General features: G+C 48.0%; 2 protein-coding genes and 1 non-coding gene across 7 annotated transcripts; 1 reads left to right on the top strand and 2 right to left on the bottom strand.

The window, feature by feature from the left end:
• Positions 1-582: 582 nt before the first annotated feature.
• On the bottom strand, positions 583-1,130 carry PFN3 (profilin 3). Its single transcript, NM_001077945.2, has one exon. The coding sequence runs from the start codon at positions 1,046-1,048 to the stop codon at positions 635-637; it is 414 nt and encodes a 137-aa protein (NP_001071413.1). The 5' UTR covers positions 1,049-1,130; the 3' UTR covers positions 583-634.
• On the bottom strand, positions 596-12,892 carry F12 (coagulation factor XII). Of its 5 annotated transcripts, none has more exons than XM_059887915.1 (14): positions 12,813-12,883; positions 12,389-12,446; positions 9,029-9,128; positions 8,185-8,255; positions 7,790-7,900; positions 7,536-7,667; positions 7,282-7,386; positions 6,951-7,122; positions 6,665-6,849; positions 6,347-6,566; positions 5,960-6,096; positions 5,715-5,864; positions 5,013-5,158; positions 596-1,194 (listed from the first exon to the last, which is right to left on the bottom strand). In XM_059887915.1, exons 1-14 carry the CDS (start codon positions 12,867-12,869, stop codon positions 1,150-1,152), a joined length of 1,689 nt encoding a protein of 562 aa, XP_059743898.1. In that variant the 5' UTR covers positions 12,870-12,883; the 3' UTR covers positions 596-1,149.
• Positions 9,617-9,723, top strand: LOC112447651 (U6 spliceosomal RNA). Its single transcript, XR_003035831.1, has one exon. It is a non-coding gene; the product is annotated as a U6 spliceosomal RNA (small nuclear RNA).
• Positions 12,893-21,444: the final 8,552 nt, after the last annotated feature.

Raw genomic sequence — 21,444 nt, forward strand, 5'->3', positions numbered from 1 at the left:
GGATCCCAAAGTGGCAGGAAGACTGTAGGGCCCCGCATCTAGTTGTGATGGTCTACAACACTTGCCTCCCCACCTCCACATCCACCCCCTTTGAAGTGTTGTGGGGGGATGCAAGGGCCTGGAAGCCCCAGAGCTGTTCTCCAAGCTACCAACCCCATCATGTTACCCACCCACAGCCCTTGCTAGTGCTTCTTCTTGCTAGTTGGAGGTGAGAAGTACACTGGCCCCAGCTTAGGGAGTGGTGCAGGAGGGTGGGGAGGGGACTTCCTTTAGAGTTTGTCCCACACAGACTTGTGGAAGTTTTGTGGGAAAAGATACTCAGGTCTGAGTTGGAGGGTTTGAGGAGGCTATGCCTCCTCAGCTTGGATGTCCCTAGGGACCCTGGGGAGGCACCAAGGCCCTCGGACTCTGGCCTAGGGAGTTAGTCCAGAGGCAGGGCACCCATGGGAGGTCCTGAGATAGAGCCTAGGAGACTGGGAAGCCTCTGGACTCATACCAACCTCACCAGGCACCCTTCTGCAAGGATCTAGTAAAGTACCTTCCTCATCAGCAATTCCCCCACTCGCCCTCACAACTCAAGTGTGAGTCCGCCACGCCCAGGTCAGACTTTATTCTGGATTGGCTGGCTGTCCTGCTAGGTGCCCTGTGAGCGCAGCCCATGGATCAGCTCGTGCATCGTCTTGTTGAGAATGCCCCCATGCACACCCCGCCGGCCCATGAGCACGAGAAGCGCCCGAGGCGTGTGGCCCACGCAGATGGCGCGCCCGTCCAGACCCTTGGTGCGTGCATCCAGCACTCCGTCACCCTCCGCCAGCAGGTGGTCTCGGATGACGCAGCAACGGCGGCCCGCCACGCACAGCCCGGCCTGCAGGAAGGTGCTCCGGTCTGGCCCGGTGAGCACACCCACCTCCTGCGGTGAGATGGCCGCCAGCAGGCCCCCAGGCCTCGAGGCCCACACGCAGCGATTGTCCGAGTGGCCCACAATGGCCACGTCGTCGATGCGCTGGTCCCGAAGCACTGCACTGATGTAACCTTTCCAGTCGCCCATTTCGGCTCAGAGTGCGCCCCTCGCTTCGCACTTTCCAGGGTTGTCCAGCTGCGCCATGTGCCCACGATGCCCAGGACACTATGACGTATTCAGGGGCGTGGTTATGAAGTTGAGGTAACCGTGACGTCACATAGGGGTTGCCTACGCTGGAGAATAGGGTGGGGGTGAGGCCGCGGTTGTACCTATCGCCTGAGGCGGTTTTAAAGTTGGCCTGAAGGAGGGAATTGCACAGCAGTCAAACTAACTCTAAAACAACAACAACGAAAACAAAGCTCTTACTTAAATGGTCCGTCAGGCACAGCATCAGTTCAGTTCAGTCGCTTAGTCGTGTCCGACTCTTTGTGACCCAATGAATTGCAGCACGCCAGGCCTCCCTGTCCATCACCAACTCCCGGAGTTCACTCAGACTCACGTCCATCGAGTCGGTGATGCCATCCAGCCATTTCATCCTTGTCGTCCCATTCTCTTCCTGCCCCCAATCCCTCCCAGCATCAGAGTCTTTTCCAGTGAGTCAACTCTTCGCATGAAGTGGCCAAAGTACTGGAGTTTCAGCTTTAGCATCATTCCTTCCAAAGAAATCCCAGGGCTGATCTCCTTCAGAATGGACTGGTTGGATATCCTTGCAGTCCAAGGGACTCTTAAAAGTTCTCCAACACCACAGTTCAAAAGCATCAATTCTTCGGCACTCAGCCTTCTTCACAGTCCAACTCTCACATCCATACATGACCACAGGAAAAACCATAGCCTTGACTAGATGGACCTTTGTTGGCAAAGTAATGTCTCTGCTTTTGAATATGCTATCTAGGTTGGTCATAACTTTCCTTCCAAGGAGTAAGCGTCTTTTAATTTCATGGCTGCAGTCACCATCTGCAGTGATTTTGGAGCCCCAAAAAATAAAGTCTGACACTGTTTCCACTGTTTCCCCATCTATTTCCCATGAAGTGGTGGGACCGGATGCCATGATCTTCGTTTTCTGAATGTTGAGCTTTAAGCCAACTTTTTCACTCTCCACTTTCACTTTCATCAAGAGGCTTTTGAGTTCCTCTTCGCTTTCTGCCATAAGGGTGGTGTCATCTGCATATCTGAGGTGATTGATATTTCTCCCGGCAATCTTGATTCCAGCTTGTGTTTCTTCTAGTCCAGCATTTCTCATGATGTACTCTGCATATAAGTTAAATAAGCAGGGTGACAATATACAGTCCCGACGTACTCCTTTTGCTATTTGGAACCAGTCTGTTGTTCCATGTCCAGTTCTAACTGTTGCTTCCTGACCTGCGTACAGATTTCTCAAGAGGCAGGTCAGGTGGTCTGTATTCCCATTTCTTTCAGAATTTTCCACAGTTTATTGTGATCCACACAGTCAAAGGCTTCGGCATAGTCAATAAAGCAGAAATAGATGCTTTTCTGGAACTCTCTTGCTTTTTCCATGATCCAGTGGATGTTGGTAATTTGATCTCTGGCTCCTCTGCCTTTTCGAAAACCAGCTTGAACATCAGGAAGTTCACGGTTCATGTATTGCTGAAGCCTGGCTTGGAGAATTTTGAGCATTACTTTACTAGCGTGTGAGATGAGCCCAACTGTGCGGTAGTTTGAGCATTCTTTGGCATTGCCTTTCTTTGGGATTAGAATGAAAACTGACCTTTTCCAGTCCTGTGGCCACTGCTGAGTTCTCCAAATTTGCTGGCATATTGAGTGCAGCACTTTCACAGCATCATCTTTCAGGATTTGAAATAGCTCAACTGGAATTCCATCACCTCCACTAGCTTTGTTCATAGTGATGCTTTCTAAGGCCCACTTGACTTCACATTCCAGGATGTCTGGCTCTAGGTCAGTGATCACACCATCGTGATTATCTGGGTCATGAAGATCTTTTTTGTACAGTTCTCCTGTGTATTCTTGCCACCTCTTCTTAATATCTTCTGCTTCTGTTAGGTCCATACCATTTCTGTCCTTTATCGAGCCCATCTTTGCATGAAATGTTCCCTTGGTATCTCTAATTTTCTTGAAGAGATCTCTAGTCTTTCCCATTCTGTTGTTTTCCTCTATTTCTTTGCATTGATCGCTGAGGAAGGCTTTCTTATCTCTTCTTGCTATTCTTTGGAACTCTGCATTCAGATGCTTATATCTTTCCTTTTCTCCTTTGCTTTTCACTTCTCTTCTTTTCACAGCTATTTGTAAGGCCTCCCCAGACAGCATACATGAGTTTAAAAACAAAAGAAAGGTGCCCTGTCTGGACAGCCAGACACCTCAGGCCTGATAACTATTCAACCCTCAGAATGTGGTTCTCAGACATGAGGAGTATCAGAATCTCCTGGAAAGCTGTTAAATAGATTGCTGGGTCCCAACTCAGAGTTTCTCCCATCCTGTACTGTGGGATGTAGCCAGAGAAAATGCGTGTCTAACAAGTTCCCTGCTGACAGTCCAGGAACCACACTTCGAGATCCACTGCCCTAGTGAGAATTAGGGCAGGGGTAAGGGGCTTCCACGGAGAAGGCGATGGCACCCCACTCCAGTACTCTTGCCTGGAAAACCCCATGGATGGCAGAGCCTCGTAGGCTGCAGTCCATGGGGTCGCTAAGAGTCGGACATGACTGAGCGACTTCACTTTCACTTTTCACTTTCAAGCACTGGAGAAGGAAATGGTAACCCACTCCAGTGTTCTTGCCTGGAGAATCCCAGGGATGGGGGAGCCTGGTGGGTTTCCGTCTATGGGGTCACACAGAATCGGACACGACAGAAGCGACTTAGCAGCAGCAGCAGCAGCAGCAAAAGGCTTCCAAGCCAGCAGCCTTAAGAGCCTACACCACGGTTTTAATGTTGAGTACTTTTTTTTGTTTTTAATCTTTTGGTAGCGGCATGTAGGATCTTAGTTCCCCCACCAGGGAATGCACCCCCTGTATTGGAAGCATGGAGTCTCAGCCACAGGACTGCTAGGGAAGTCCCTAATGTTAAGTACCTCTAACAATGGTTCTCAACCTCCACTGCTGATATAATCACCTGGGGAGTTTTAAAAACATCCTGCCACCCACCTTCATCCCTAGAAATATTGACTTAGTTGACCTGAGGTAGATATTGGGCATAGGTTCAAAAAGCTCCTCAAGGTGATTTGATGTACAGTCGAGGTTGAGAACTCCTGTTCTGTAAACTTAAAATATTAGTTTCATATTCATGGAATCACTTCGCACTGGTTTGGTACACAGTGTGGCTTAGTAAATATCAGCTGGACATGAATTTAAATATTGCATCAGATCTCAATAGATTCTGTTCCCTGGGTCTGAAGAAGTTGAGTACCAGTATACTATTTTGGGTAAAGAATTTGCCTGCAATGCGGGAGCCCTGGGTTCGATCCCTGGGTTGGGAAAATATCCTGGAGGAGGGTATGGCAACCCACTCCAGTATTCTTGCCTGGAGAATCTCCAAGGACAGAGGAGCCTGACAGGCTACAGTCCATGGGGTTGCAAAAGAGTCGGACACAATTGAGCGACTAAGCACACAGCACATACTGTCTTGGCATTTCCCAACAGGACCTTGAAGAGCTGAACCTTTCAAGCAGCTTCAAAAGCACTTTATTGAGTGCCTATGCCATGCCTGGCCCCGGGCTGGCAGCGCTGGGGGGAATGGAAAACAATCCTTGCTATCCATAATTCCCCGTCAGCCACGCTTCCATTCCAGAACTGCTCAGAAGGGAAAGCAGTCGCCGGGCTGTCAGGAAGCGGTGTGCTCCCGAATCCAGGCTAGGTAGTTGGCCACGTCTGTGTACACACCTGGCTTGAGGCGGTTGCCGCAACCTGAGCCCCAGCTGACTATGCCTCGCAGGATGAGCTGGCGCTCAGGGGTCTCATCCTCACACACTAGAGGGCCTCCGGAGTCACCCTGGATTGGGGACACGTGGCTCAGGGTCCTTGGCTGGGAGTCCGCCCTTGACTGGGTTGGGGAAGGGCGCCAAGCGGGGCCCCAGGCTCACCTGGCATGCGTCGGTGCCGCCCTCGAGGAAGCCAGCGCAGAGCATGCCCTGGGTGAAGGCTGCTCCGTGCACGTCGGGGGCGGAGCAGCGCTGCGGGTCGATGAGTGGCACCTGAGCCTCCTGCAGGAAGCTGGAATATTCCCCACCTGCGAACCGAGAGCACCTTCCTCACACCCTCCAGGGTCCGCTTGATGCCCAGGACATGGACCTGGCTTTACTAGGCTCTTTCAAACCCGCTATAATCTCCTGTCTCCCTCGCAGCAAGCCCAGGAGGGAATGAGTTGCCTTTAACACCTATCTCATAGTCAGGAAGGCAGAGAGGAGCTGTGATGTGAATGAACCAGGAGAAACAGGACTGCTTCTGAACCTCACCCCCACTTCCCATCCAGTGGCTCAAAACCTTGCTCCCCATCCAACCCACCTGCGGCTCCATCGCGGGCCAGCGTTCTAATAGCCCTTGCAGCCCAGTGCCCAGAGGGAACCCAGAGAACATGAGGCTCTCCTGCTTCGCCATAGGAGTTCTGGGGACTTCCCCACTCCCCCGACAGTGAATTTCAAGCCGTTGGAGAAGCAGACTGCAGAGGCAGGGGCTCTGCGTGTCCCCACAACCCACCAGATCGGCCCCACCTGCCCACCTACAGGCTTCTCTTGCCTACCCCGGTGGCCAGAAGCCTCCTTCCCGCTTCCAGCCGTTCTGCCTACCCTCGAACTGGTGACCCCAGCCGGCCACCTCGCAGACTGCGGCTTCGGATTCGGCGGGGCGGGCGGCGGTACTCGGCAGGCACACTGGCTGAACGAAAGGCGACGGGTGCGCGCAGCAGCCGTCCGCGCTCTCCTGCAGGCGCACCAGAGCTAACCCGGGCGGGGAGAAGCGTAAGACCCCGACGCCCGGACTTCGAGCCCTGCCCACCCTTCCCCCAGATCCCCGCGGGGGCTCCTCCACGCACCCAGGTCGTGCTGGTAGGTGATGGGCGAGAAGGCCTCGTGCAGGCGGTAGTCCCGCACTGCCAGCGTCTGGCACTGCTCACAGCTCTGGTTGTGGCGGTCCTGGCCGAGCACCACGGTCAGCTCCTTCGGCGCGGGTCTGGGGACAGGATCGGGAAAAGGAAGAGCGCTCAGAGCGGGCTACTGGCATCCTGCGGGAGCCCACTTCTTCCGAACCCCCAAATAGGTTTCGGCTTCCTCCTGGGAAGCTCTGAAAGGGAGAAGGGGGCAAAGGTGGGCGGGGCCGCAGAGAGGTAGGTCACGAGTTCGGGTGTTGCGCGGAAGCTGAGCGCAGAGGAGAGAGGCGCTAGGGAGGTCCCGGGCTGGGAGCTGAGCTCGAGGACACTCGCCGGTTCTGCAGACAGTGAGCCGCAGTCAGCACCCAACAGGGAGCGATGAGGCTGCCGGCGCAGAAATGTTGGTCCCAGTACAGCGCGGCGATGTAGGGGTGCGCCCCGGGGAGCGCCACCAGTCCTCCGACGACGCGGTTCAGCGAGGACAGCCATTTGCGGAGCCGCTGGCCACAGCCCCCGGGGCCTCCGCTGGCCAGAGGAGTCGGCGAGCACCAGCCTGTGGGAGGAGCCCAGGCTGAGGACCTGGAGACCCACTGTCGATCGGTTGGAATATAGCTCGTCCTACGCCCTCTACGCTCGCCCCTTCCCAACTACCTGAAGTCAGGGATGGAAGCGGGGTCTGGGTCGTGGACTCAGGTTTCTGCAAAGCCGATGGCGAGGGCAAGGGGAAGTGCTCGTGCCCAGCTGCGGCCTGGCACGGTGCCAGGCGGCAGTAATTCCAGCTCAGTCGGTCGCCTTTCCAAATGAAGCACCAAGGGCGGGTGTCGTTGTCGGGGTTCCTGTAACCACGAGGTGGGGTGGAGGCGCTATTTTGAACGTGAGAAGCCCTAGAAGGGCCCTGGAGCGGAAGGGGACTTCCAGCCGCGTCCCACGCGCGCACCGGCAGAAGGCGTGGTCGCCCAGTCCCCAGTTCAGCACTTGCTCTGCGGTCACATTCCAGTAGGTGGCCTCGGAGGCCCACGACTGACAGGGTGCGCCGGACAGCGTAGTCCCCGCCATGCCGCGGTAGCTGAGACCGCGGTCGCGGTCGTCGTAGCAACTCGCCTTGAGGTCTGCAGAGAGAGGAGGCTCCCCGCCGCTAGGTGATGATTTGGTCCCTGCCCCCCGCCCCCAGCCGCCCTCTCACCCACGGCGCCACTCCCCCTCCTCCCTCTCTGCAAGTCCTTCCCACGTCGGGGTAGGGCTTCTGCTTCCTAGAGACCTTAACTCACCTACATCGCACAAACGTCCCGCGAAGCTAGGGGCACAACGGCACAGGCGATGGCCCTCCGCCTGCAGGCAGCTGCCCCCGTTGAGACACGGGTTGGTGCGGCAGACTGGGAGGAGGAGCACTCTGAGTCACCCCTAGGCCCAAAGACGGCCCAGAGAGCTCCCTCTTACACTGGCACAGCACCTGGCCTCCGGCCAGCCTTTCTTCCTCACCTTCCACTCTGGTCCCTGCCCAGCTCCCCACCAGTCTACTCACCCTGGCTGGCCAGTGGCTTGCATTGGGCATTTGGACCCTTGCACTGGCACTTGACCACACCTGCTGGCTCAAGCCTATGCCATATTTCATTCTCATGGAAGAACCGGAAAAACTGGGGCTCAAAGCACTTCTCTGGGGACAAAAGGAGAAGAGGGACCATGCCAAGTCTCCGGGAATCCACAGGACTTCTTCAGTGGGTCTGAGGCTGCCCCTGTTTCCCAGTGTCCCCATCCCTGGCCTCAGCATCTCCTCACCTTTCTGGCAGTGCTTCCCAGTGAAGTGATCTGCACAGATGCAGCGTGGGCCATCCGGCATGTTCACACAGGTCCCTCCCTTCTGGCAGGGATTGTGTTTGCTGCAGTGGTCTGAGAGATGGACACAGAGGGAGAAAGAGCAGGGAGCCTGAGTCAGACAGATAGGGGCCAAGTCCCTACCCAAACGTGCTTGTCTTTTGACTTTGGCCCTCCAAGTTTCCAAGCCTTAGTTTACCCACCTGCAAAATGAGGCTACCCACTCTTAGAACTTCTCCCTCTGGGGGAGAGGGAGATAGGTGGGCCCAGAATCCCATGTATTTTGGGTCTGATGATACCCAGGAGAGGAGGTAGGGGTGGGGAGAGGGCCCTGGGTCACTCCAAAAGTCGTATGGCACCTTTCACTTTCTTGGGCTCCAGGCAGTATGCCCATCGTTGGTCCTTCTCAAAGTTGGGGGTAGTAGCACACCTGTAGAAAGAGAGAAAGCTTAAGATGTGGAAGTGACCCAAGTGCCCATCAACAGATGAGTGGTTGAAGAAGAGGTGGTACATACACAATGGAATATTACTCAGCCATAACAAAAGAATAAAATATTGCCATTTGCAGCAACATGGATGAACCTAGGGAATTAGTATACTAAGTGAAGTAAGCCAGATAAAGATAAATATTATATGATATCACTTATATGTGGAATCTAAACAATAATACAAGTGAATCCATATACAAAATAGAAACAGACTCACAGACATAGAAAACAAACTTACAGTTACCAAAGTGGAAAGGGAGGGGCTAAATTAGGAATATGAGATTAATGGAGAGAAACGACTATACATGAAATAAATAAGCGACAAGGATTTACTGTATAACACAAGTAATTGTTTTCAATGTCTTACAATAACATATACACACACACACACACACATATGTATTCTCCAGGCCAGAATACTGGAATACTGGAGTGGGTAGCCTTTCCCTTCTCCAGGGGATCTTCCCAACCCAAGGATCGAACCCAGGCTCCTGCATTGCAGGCAGATTCTTTACCAGCTAAGCCACTTGGGCAGCCCATGTATGTATGTATGTATGTATGTATATATATATATATATATCTGAATCACTTTGCCCAAGGGGCTACTCTCACCTCCCCTATCACAATCCCCTCTCTTCAAGCAGGGTTCCCTGGACAGAAGGGTGGGCAGAGTCCACAGAAGACCCCTGCTCCAACCCTTCCTGGGTAGTCTTACCAAGGTCGGGGGCCTGGCCGGCCTCTGTGGGTGCATTTATGATGCAGCTGCCGGTGGTACTGGAAGGGGAAGTGGCAGGGTTCCCCGGTGACAGTGAGAACTGCAGGGATAACACACTCTTTAATGCCTTTCCCCGTGCCCCCACTGACCAGGAACCACCCTCACAGTCTGGATGGAAAAAGGATAGACCTTTGAAAAGACCTTCAAGACCATGCGTGCATGCTATGGGGATTATCCAGGCAGGAATACTGGAATGGGATGCCATGCCCTTCTCCAGAGGATCCAGGGATTGAGCCTGTGTCTCTTATGTCTCCTGTACTGGCAAGCGGGTTCTTTACCACTAGTGCCACCTGGGAAGCCCTACCTTCAAGACCATACCCTGCTTAAGAGTTGGGTTCTGGAGTCTGACAGCTGGAGTGGACTCCTGACTCCACCAATTACTAACTGGGTGACTTTGGACAAGTCTGCCGACCCCAGGCCTAGAAGACTGCTTGCCATAAAACAGGCACTTAATAAATACTTGCTGAATGTTGAAGTTACTTGACCATTCTGAGCCTTACTTGCCTCATCTCTAAAATGGCAAAAATAGTGCTCGCTTTGGCAGCACATATACTAAAATTGGAACGATACAGAGAAGATTAGCATGGCCCCTGCGCAAGGATGACACGCAAATTCGTGAAGCGTTCCATATTTTAAAAAATAAATAAATAAATAAAATGGCAAAAATAATACATAGTAAAGATGAAGGGTTTAGGTTTTGCAAGATTAAAAGAATTGTAGATGGATAGTGGTAAGGACTGCACAACAGTATCATCATACTTAATACCACTGAAATGGACTTAAAAATGGTTGAGGTAGGGACTTCCCTAATGATCTAGTAGTTAGGAGTCCACCTTCCAATGCAGGGGATATGGGTTTGATCCCCAATCAGGGAACTAAGATCAAGATCCCACAAGCTGTGGAGCAATTAAGTCCTGAGTGCTGCAACTACTGAACCTGTGCTCTAGATCATAAGTTCTGCAACTAGGGAGGCCCCAGCGTGCCTCAACAAAGACCCAGTGCAGCCAGATAAGTAAATAAATGGTTGAGGTAGAGCATTTTATGTTATGTGTATTTTACCACAATACAAAAAAAATAATAATGATACAGGTCTATTTGCACAGAAAGATATTCATATAAAGTAAGTAAAAAACAGCATGTCCTATTTTTTTACAAGTATTTTTACATATGCATAAAAAAATAAATCTAGAAGGATATCTCCAAAATTTCTAAAAGTGGTTTTTGGAAGATAGTGGATTGTGGGTAACTTTTCCTTCTCATCTATTTCTGTAACTTCTGTAGTTTTTACAGTAAAAATATTGCTATCATAATTTTTTAAAAATAGTACAATTGAGCTTCATTATTCAGATTCCGTGTTTGCTTATCTGCATGTCTCGCTAAAATTTATCTGTAACCTCAAACCAATACTCAAGGTGCTTTCATGATCATTTGTCGACATGCACAGAGTGGTGAAAAATTTGAGTCACCCGAAGTGCACATTCCCAGCTAAGGTCAAACGAAGTGATGCTCTGCTTCTTGTTCAGCTCCTACTGTAAACAAGTGTCCTTTTCACACTCTATTTAGTGCCATATTTTCAAATTTTGTGCTTTTGGTAAATGATTTTGCTTGAAAATGGCTGCCAAGTAGAGTGCTGGAGTGTGGTCCAGTGTGGTCCTATGCACAAGAGGGCTGTGATGTATATTATAGAGGACATTTTCAGACTAGGTAAGCTTCATCCAGGTGTGAGCTAATACTGTCACTGGCCATGAGTTCAGTATCAATGAATCAACAACATCTATTAAGGAAAGTGTCTTTAAACAAAATCACACATAAGGCAAGGTTATATATTGATGGTGATGAAAATGTAACCAGAACTCACAGGAACCTAACCCTATATTTCCTCTAGGAGTAATGGCGCTGTTTTTGTTAATTCAGTGTTCATGGTGACTTTATAGAATACGACTGCTAGGAATAATGAGAACTGACTGTATATACTTCAAAGGAGTGTTATGAAACTTAAATGAGATTGTGTCTGTAAAACACTGAGAGTCTGGCACAGTCTGTGTTTGATATACATTAGCTCATATTTTGTTGTTAAAGGCACAGTGGCTCTTGTGCTGAGGGCCAAATCACGGACAGGATAGTAAAGAAAGAGGGAGAAGCATCTGAGATAGACCTTTAAGATGCAAATGGAATGGGAAAAAAAGTAAGTGAAAATTGCTCAGTTGTGTCCAACCCTTTTCGACTGTATACTCTATGGAATTCTCCATGCCAGAATACTGGAGTGGGTAGGCTTTCCCTTCTCCAGGGGATCTTCCCAACTCAGGGATTGAACCCAGATCTCCCACATTGCAGGTAGATTCTTTACCAGATGAGCCACAAGAGAAGCCCAAATGGAATGGAGGACCTTAAGTTTGTGATTAGGCAAGGACAGAGCAGCTAGGTTGGGTCAGGCCAGAGGAAGGAGAGCTATTTGGCTGGGTGTGAAGTGCTGAAGAGAGGAGATGAGGTAGTCAGAGTTGGCTGGGCTGGGCCTCAGGGCCATGCTGAGGGACTGTCCCATCCCACCAGGCCAGGCTTACTAGAGCAAGCTCTAGTTTGCAACTCTAGGTAAATATTTAGTGTCTAGAAGAATAAAGACAATAGGGAGCTAGAGGGAGATGGCAGATATCCCTCATCTAAAAGGAAACTTGATAATAAAAGTCAATATATTTTAAGCATTTACCATGCACCAAAATGTGGGCTGAATGTCTCACCAGGATAAATGACTCATTTCTCCTTCTCAGCAACCTTAGGAGTTTTACCATTACCAGCCTCGTTTTACAGGTGGGGAAATTTAAGCTTGGAGAAGTCAAGTCACTGACCCAGAGCCACCCAGCCCATGAGTGATGAGGCTGAGATTCAGAAGCATTTGGGCTCTAAAGCCCTGCTCTCAATCCTTTTTTGTCCGTCAAGGGCCCTGGCCTTTGTGTGGCATGCCTGATGCCTGTGAGATACATCAAGAAGAGGAAAGGATGAGACAGGCCTGGGAAGCTGAGGAAGAAGAGCAGGTGCTGGGCCAGGCACTCAGATACAGCCCCAACCTGCCCTCAGGGAGCACACAGCTCACTATCACTCTGGGTCTGCAGCACCCACTTGCACAAGACCCGACACATAGCAGGCACCAGGTCTGAATGCCAGCCAGAAAACTCAGGGGGTAAGAGTGAAGACTGCCCAGGATCTTCCCTCCTACTCCAAGGGCCAGAGACTAACAATCTGCACACCCCCCCATGACTCATCCCTGTCCGAGGCTCTCTCTGGAGGTGGTCCCAGGCTACTTACCCACTGTGTGCTCACTCTCTGTGAGCTTATGCTTCTTGGGGCCCTTCCAAGGTGGAGTCTATGGGGGAGAGAAGAAGACAGGGAATTTTTCCAGAAAGTCATTGCCTGCTCCTGTCCCATGCTAGTCCCCAGCTTCCTCTCACAGCCCTGAAATGCAGAGATTTCCTCCAAAGGCCTGGCCTCATCTTTACTCCTCCTGTTGTCTCCTCAGTTTCCCTCTCCCCCAGAAATGCAGGCCACGTCCTCATAGCCACCAGTCTGTCTATTCTCTCTCTCCTCTACTTGGGCCTTATGGGCTTGCCTCATCTTTCCAAACAGGACTTCCAATCTCCTGTGCCAAAAGGTCATGGTCAGAGGCCAAAGCTGTGATAGGGACCCACTAGGGCCATCCCAGTATAACCCTCTTGGTTCCCACAGTCCTCACCGAAACCGTTGACTCCAGGCTCACCAGCAGGGCCCCCAGGAGCAGCAGAGCCCTCATGGCGTCTGTCTGTTGGTCCAACCACTTGACCAGGAGTCCAGATCAATAGAACTGGTCAAAGGTCCCTGAGGCCTGGGGAGCAGAGGTTGGTTGAGCTGCCCTTTTAGGCTGTTTATGGAAAATCAAGCAGAGTTTCCTTGATGAACCCCTAAGGATGGGAAAGCTGGGAGCTGGTGTGCAGGAGTAGAATAATAAGGAGTGGGACTCCCCCCATCTTTCCCAGATAGTAGAACTGGAAGCAGGAAGAGGGGTTGCCTCATTTCCGGTCCTACTGGGGATGAAGAGGGTAAGGAAATCCAAGAGAAACTCCCTACTTTGGGAATCTGAGAGTCCATGGGGAAGTATCTTGTTGTTTAGTTGCTAAGTCATGTTCGACTCTTTTGCAACCCCATGGACTGTAGCCCACCAGGCTCCCCTGTCCATGGGATACCCCAGGCAAGAATACTGGAGTGGGTTGCCATTTCCTTCTCCAATGGGGAAGTGTATTCATTTTCTATTGCTATCTAAAATTAACCACAAACTTTGCAGATTAAAATAATACCCATAGTTAGTTCACAAATCTCTGGGTCTAAAGTCCTACACTGCGTGACTCAGTTTTCTGCTCAGTTTCACAAAACTGAGTTCAAGGCTGAGTTCTCTGGAGGCTCTGGGAAAAATTCCCTTCCAAGGTCATTCAGGTCATTGGCAGAATTCAGTTCTTTGCATTTGTAGAAAGTGAGGTCCCTGTTTCCTTGCAAGCCATCAGCTAGGGGCTGCCCTCAACTGCTAGAAGCTTCCTGCATTTTTTGCCATAGAGTCCCTTCAATTTCCCAAGCCAACAACAAAGAATCTCTGCCATGTTGACTCTTTCTTACCCTTTGAATTTCCTCTGTTAGGAAGAACCCTGTCCCTTTTAAGGATTCATCTGATTAGGTCAGACCCACTAAGGAAAATCTCCCTCTCTTAAGGTCAACTGATTTAGGACCTTACTTATAGTCATAGCATTCTTCTACAGAAGCCTCTAGATTAGCATTTGATTAAATAACTGGGAGAAGGTATGTTTACAACGGGATCTTGGGGGCCATCTTAGAGTTCCACCTACAAAGTAAGTAAATGACCCCATGGAAAAAAATACCAAAAATGCTAAACCAAGAAGTGCTAAAATATGCAATTGGAGCGCAAGGAAGGGAGGTATGTTGGGCATGTATTATTTTTCCTTCCTAACAGCCATTTATTTTGGTTCAGTAAGGATACCCTGATTTTTCCTTTGAAAACTATTCCTCCTTCATCCCCTCCATGACTCTCTAGAGCTGCCCACTCTACCCTCAGTTCTAGGGCTGGGGATATGGCCTAGGTCTGGCCAATCAGAGTATGGTATTTCTAGGCCACAGGGATTGGTTCAGGGATAAGCCATACACAAGCTTGGCCTATCGGAGTCAGCCCTGGGACTTTTCACCAGAACTTTTAGGATAAAGGTCCTTTCTTCCTCTTGGAGTCCCTAAGAATGCAATCCTGGAGATGTTGATGGCCATCTCTGTCACTGCCTGAGGAGGTCCTGCCTGAGAATGAAGCATATGTTTGACTTCTGAGCCCAGGTCATAAAGGGATCACAGTTTCAGTCTTGGTCTCATGGATCACTCACTCTGGGGGAGGCCAGCTGCCATGCTGTGAGGACACTCAAGCAGCCCTTCAGAGAGGCCCATGAGGGAAGAAAGTAAAGTCTTCAGCCAACAATCAGCACCAATTGGACAGCCATGTAGCCATGTGAATGAACACTTTTGACATGGATATTGCAGCCCCAACCAGCATCTGACCTGCAACCCTATTAGAAACCTCAAGCCAGACCATCCAGCTAAGCAGCTCCTAAATTCTTGAACCTCTAAAGTTGTGAAAATCCGAATTGATTTTTGTTGTTTTAAGCCATAAATTTTTGGATTATTTGCTACCCAGCATTTGATAACTAAAACAGGTAGAGTAATTATTGATTATTTTATTTGAGAATCTGGATCCTAAAACTAGAGATAGCCTCAAGAATTCTCAGTTACAGGTACCAATTAAAACCAATTTGAGTGGACTTCCATCGTTTTCAATCAACGAAGTCCTGACTGATCCAAAGTAATTTCTGGGAAATGAAGTGAAGACAGAATGTAGCAAATTCTTGATTCTGATGAAAGAGAGGCAGGTCATGGAAGACTTCTTGGGACAGAAACAGCAACAGGAGGGCAGGAATAGAGGCACCACTTCAACAATTGTTTTCAAAAGTGGAAGTAATGGCTAATAAGACCATGATGAAAGTGAGTCATGAGAGGTATAGACAAGCTCATTAAAGCGAAATCACCTTCATCAGGTCTTGATTTCAGTTCCTGAATACAGTCTGTGACCCAGAACTGGTCCCCTACTGGCTCCTTCCATCTGATGAGAAACCAGCTCTCCCTCCAAATGGAAGGGGCCTTTTAAATACATCGTCACAAAGAATAGGGAGTTGCAGGTGGGAAAGGAGAGAAGGGCTTCCAGGCAGAGCAAGTATGACAACTTCACAGAAGCCTGGAGGTGGCACGTCAGGCGAAGAATGTGGTAAGCGCAGGCTGCTTTATATGGAGTATGAGATGAGACAACCAGTCTGCTGGGACCAGAGATGGATATCCATGAGTATTTGGATGTTCAGCATCTGTTCCCCCCTCCTCTTCCTCTAGTCTGCCAGTTTCTACTTGGGGTTGTGTGTGCATATACTAAGTTGCTTCAGGTGTGTCTGACTCTTTGTGACCCCATGGACTGTAGCTCACCAGACTCCTCTGTCCATGGGATTCTCCAGACAAGAATACCGGAGTGGGTTGCCATGCCCTCCTCCAGGGAATCTTCCCAACCCAAGGACTGAACCCACATCTCTTAAATTTTCTGCACTGGCAGGCAGGTTCTTTACCACTAGTGTCATCTGGGAAGCTCATATTTGGGGTCACCCCACCCCTATTGCCATCTACTCTTCCCCAGTATATATAGGACACATTCCAACCTGGGAGGTTTATTTTCAAGCATCATGTCTTTTTTGCCTTTTCATACTGTCCACGGGATTACCCAGGCAAGAATACTGGAGTGGTTTGTCATTCCCTCCTCCAGTAGACCACATTTTTTCAGAACTCTTCACTATGATACATCCATCTTGGGTGGCCCTGCACAGCATGGCTCATAGCTTCATTGAGTTACATGAGCCCCTTTGCCATGACAAGCCTGTGATCCAATATGCTACTGGGGAAGAGCAGAGGGCAATTAATAATAGCTCTAGCAAGAATGAAGCAGCTGGGCTAAAGTAGAGACGATGCTCAGTTGTGGATGTGTGAAAAGTACAGTCTGATTCTGTAAAGAACAATATTGCATATGGACCTGGAATGTTAGGTCCATGAATAGAGGCAGATTGGATGTAGTCAGGCAGATGGCAAGACTGAATGTTGACATCTTAGGAATCAGTGAACTAAAATTGACAGGAATGGTCAAATTTAATTCAGATGATCATTATATCTACTACTGTGGACACGAGTCCCTTAGAAGAAATGGAATAGCCATCATGGTCAACAAAAGAGTCTGAAGTGCCATACTTGGGTGCAATCTCAAAAACGACAGAATAATCTCAGCTCCTTTCCAAGGCAAACCATTAAACATCACAGAAATCCAAGTCTATGTCCCAACTACTGATGCTGAAGAAGCTGAAGTTGACTGGTTCTATGTAGACCTACGATACCTTGTGGATCTAACACACACTAAAAACCAATATATATATATATATATATATTCTTTTCATCATAGAGGATTGGAATGCAAAAGTAGGAAGTCAAGAGATACCTAGAAAAAAAGGCAAGTTTGGCCTTGGAGTACAAAATGAAACAGTGCACACTGGTCATAGCAAACACCCTCTTCCAACAACGCAAGAGATGACGCTACACATGGACATGGACATCACCAGAGAATCACTGAAATCAGATTCATTATGCTCTTTGCAGCCAAAGATGGAGAAGCACTATACAGTCATGAAAAACAAGACCTGGAGCTGACTGTGAATTAGATCATGAGCTCCTTATTGCAAAATTAAGGTTTACATTAAAGAAAATGGGGAAAACCACTAGGCCATTCAGGTAGGACCTAAATCAAATCTCTTATGATTATACAGTGGAGGTGATGAATAGATTCAAGGGATTAGATCTGCTAGACAGAGTGCCTGAAGAACTATGGATGGAAGTTCATAGTGCTGTACAAGAGGCAGTGACCAAAACCATCCCAAAGAAATAGAAAGGCAAGAAGGCTAAGTGGTTGTCTGAGAAGGCTTTACAAATAGCTGAGGAAAGAAGAGAAGCAAAAGGCAAGGGAGAAAGGGAAAGATATACCCATCTGAATGCAGAGTTCCAGAGAAGAGCAAGAAGAGATAAGAAGGCCTTCTTAAATGAACAATGCAAAGAAATAGAGGAAAACAATAGAATGGGAAAGACAGATCTCTTCAACAAAATGGGATATATCAAGGGAACATTTCATGCAAGGATGGGCACAGTAAAGGACAGAAACCACAAGGACCTAACAGAAGCAGTAGAGATTAAGATGGGGTGGCAAGAATACACAGAAGAACTATACAAGAAAGGTCTTAGTGACCCGGATAACCACAAGGGTGTGGTTACTCACCTAAAGCCAGATATCCTGGAGTGTGAAGTCAACTGAGCCTTAGGAAGCATTACCACAAACAAAGCTAGTGAAGGTGATGGGATTCCAGCTGCGCTATTTCAAGTTATAAAAGATGATGCTGTTAAAGTGCTGCACTTAATATACCAGCAAATTTGGAAAACCCAGCAGTGGTGACAGGACTGAAAAGGTCAGTTTTCATTCCAGTCCCAAAGAAGGGCAATGCCAAAGAACATTCAAACTACTGTACAATTGTGCTCATTTTACATGCTAGCAACATTATGCTCAAAATCCTTCAAGCTAGGCTTTAGCCTAGTACATGAACCAAGAACTTCCAGATGTACAAGCTGGGTTTTGAAGAGGCAGAGGAACCAGAGATCAAATTGCCAACATTCATTGAATCACAGAGAAAACACGGGAGTTCTAGAAAAACTCTGTTTCATTGACCATGCTAAAGCCTTTGACTGTGTGGATGACAACAAACAATGGAAAATTCTTAGAGATGAGAGTATCGACTACCTTACCTGTCTCCCGAGAAACCTATACTTGGATCAAGAAGCAATAGTTAGAACAGGACATGGAACAACGGACTGCTTCAAAATTGGGAAAGGAGTACAACAAGGCTGTATATTGTCACTCTGTTTAATTCACTTCTATGCATAGGACATCATGGGAAATGCCAGGCTGGGTGAATCACAAACTGGAATCAAGATTGCTGGAAGAAATATCAACAACCTTAGATACGCAGATGATATCACTCTAATGGCAGAAGATGAAGAGGAACTAAACAGCCTCTTGATGAAGGTGAGAGAAGAGAGCAAAAAGGCTGGCTGTCTTTAACTCAGCATTCAAAAACCTAAGATCATGACATCTGGTCCCATCACTTCATGGCAAATAGATGGGGAAACAGTGGAAACAGTGACAGATTTTATTTTCTTGGGCTCCAAAATCACTGCAGATGGTAACTGCAGCCATGAAATTAAAAGGTGCTTGTTCCTTGAAAGGAAAGCAATAACAAACCTAGACAGCATATTAAAAAGCAAAGAAATCATTTTGCCAACAAAGGTCCATATAGTGAGAGCTATGTTTTTTCTTGTAGTCATGTATGAATGTGTGAACTGAACCATAAAGAAAGCTGATTGCTAAAGAATGGATATTTCCAAATTGTGGTGTTGGAGAAGACTCTTGAGAGTCACTTGGATTGCAAGATCAAACCAGTCAATCCTAAAGGAAATCAACCCTGAATATTCATTGGAAGAACTGTTGCTGAAGCTCTAACACTTTGGCCACCTGCAAGGAGCCAACTCATTGGAAAGGACCCTGCTTCTAGGTAAGATTGAAGGCAAAAGGAGATGAGGGCGGCCGAGGATGGGATGGCTAGATAGCACCACCAACTCAATGGACATTAGTTTCAGCAAACTCCAGGAGACAGTGGAGGAAAGAGGAGCCCATAGAGTTGCAAAGAGTCAGAATCCTGGGAGAGAGCACCCATTGATTGAGTTTAGGTCGTTAGTGTAGGGAGAGCGTGATCTAGTCCATTAGGCTTCCATAGTGGGAGGTGGTCACTGGAAATTACCCTTCCCTTACACAATAAGGGAGTTGTTCTTCACAACTTAGCGACTGAATAACAACAACTTCCCTATTGTGTGGGGGAAGGGTAATTTCCAGTGACCACTTCCTACTATGGAAGCCTAACGGACTACATCACCCTCTCCCTACGTTAAGGTAATCAGAGAGACCTAAACTGGGCAATGGGCTCTCACTCCCAGGATTCTGAATCCTGAACAGGCCACACAAGCAAGGATGGTGAAAAGTGCTGGGGTTGGAATCTGCCATTTCACCAACTGTACCCTGGCCAGATTGTCCCTGCTCCATGGTATAAGTCAGGATGCTTTCCAAAACCCAAGCTTAAGTAGCAAGGCAATTTAAATTTATCATTTCATATTGTAAAAGATCTAGAGTGGAGGGGTCCAGGAACAGTGCTTTCAGTAGTTTAACAATGTCATCAAGAATCCATGTTCTTGGCTGATTCACACTGTTGTGCAGCAGAAACTAACCCAACGTTGTAAAGCAATTATACTCAAAAAAAAAAAAAAGAACCCAAGTTCTTTTTTCTTTTGTTTACTACGGTCTTCAGCGTGCATACCTTCAAGCTGATTCCTTCATGGCCACCAAATGGCTACCACAGCTCCAAGAATCATGTCTAAACTCCAGTGAAGAAGGACCTTTCCTTCCATTAGATCATTCTTAGAAATGAGGAAAGTTTCCTCCCCAAAATTCCCAAGCAGACCTCCTCTCGTGGCTCAATGGCCACAATTGGGTTATCTGCTACTCCTAACCAATCTCTAGCAAGGGTAAGGGGTTCTCTATGACTGGCTTAGGCCAATCAACCCTGGAGCCAAGTCAGGGGCATGTAGGTCAAGTGGCCTCAGGAACAAAATTGGGACTCTGCAAAAGAGTAAGAAATAGATATTAGGTAGACAACCACGCTGAAGAAGCTGAACGGTTCTATGAAGACCTACAAGACCTTCTAGAGCTAACACCCAAAAAAGATGTCCTTTTCATTATAGGGGACTGGAATGCAAAAGTAGGAAGTCAAGAAACACCTGGAGTAACAGGCGAATTTGGCCTTGGAATATGGAATGAAGCAGGGCAAAGACTAATAGGGTTTTGCCAAGAAAATGCACTGGTCATAACAAACACCCTCTTCCAACAACACAGGAGAAGACTCTGCACATGGACATCACCAGATGGTCAACACCGAAATCAGATTGATTATATTCTTGGCAGCCAAAGATGGAGAAGCTCTATACAGTCAACAAAAACAAGACCAGGAGCTGACTGTGGCTCAGATCATGAACTCATTATTACCAAAGTCAGACTTAAATTGAAGAAAGTAGGGAAAACCACTAAACCATTCAGGTATGACCTAAATCAAATCCCTTATGATTATACAGTGGAAGTGAGAAATAGATTTAAGGGCCTAGATCTGATAGATAGAGTGCCTGATGAACTATGGAATGAGGTTCGTGACACTGTACAGGAGACAGGGATCAAGACCATCCCCATGGAAAAGAAATGCAAAAAGCAAAATGGCTGTCTGGGGAGGCCTTACAAATAGCTGTGAAAAGAAGAGAAGTGAAAAGCAAAGGAGAAAAGGAAAGATATAAGCATCTGAATGCAGAGTTCCAAAGAATAGCAAGAAGAGATAAGAAAGCCTTCCTCAACAATCAATGCAAAGAAATAGAGGAAAACAACAGAATGGGAAAGACTAGAGATCTCTTCAAGAAAATTAGAGATACCAAGGGAACATTTCATGCAAAGATGGGCTCGATAAAGGACAGAAATGGGATGGACCTAACAGAAGCAGAAGATATTAAGAAGAGGTTGCAAAAATATACAGAAGAACTGTACAAAAAAGATCTTCACGACCCAGATAATCACGATGGTGTGATCACTGACCTAGAGCCAGACATCCTGGAATGTGGAGTCAAGTGGGCCTTAGAAAGCATCACTACAAACAAAGCTAGTGGAGGTGATGGAATCCCAGTTGAGCTATTTCAAATCCTGAAAGATGATGCTGTGAAAGTGCCGCACTCAATATGCCAGCAAATTTGGAAAACTCAGCAGTGGCCACAGGACTGGAAAAGGTCAGTTTTCATTCCAATCCCAAAGAAAGGCAATGCCAAAGAATGCTCAAACTACTGCACAGTTGCACTCATCTCACATGCTAGTAAAGTAATGCTCAAAATTCTCCAAGCCAGGCTTCAGCAGTACATGAACCATGAACTTCCTGATGTTCAAGCTGGTTTTAGAAAAGGCAGAGGAACCAGAGATCAAATTACCAACATCCGCTGGATCATGGAAAAAGCAAGAGAGTTCCAGAAAAGCATCTATTTCTGCTTTATTGACTATGCCAAAGCCTTTGACTGTGTGG

This window comes from Bos taurus, chromosome 7, assembly GCF_002263795.3.
Source record: "Bos taurus isolate L1 Dominette 01449 registration number 42190680 breed Hereford chromosome 7, ARS-UCD2.0, whole genome shotgun sequence".
In the NCBI taxonomy this organism is placed as follows: domain Eukaryota; kingdom Metazoa; phylum Chordata; class Mammalia; order Artiodactyla; family Bovidae; genus Bos; species Bos taurus.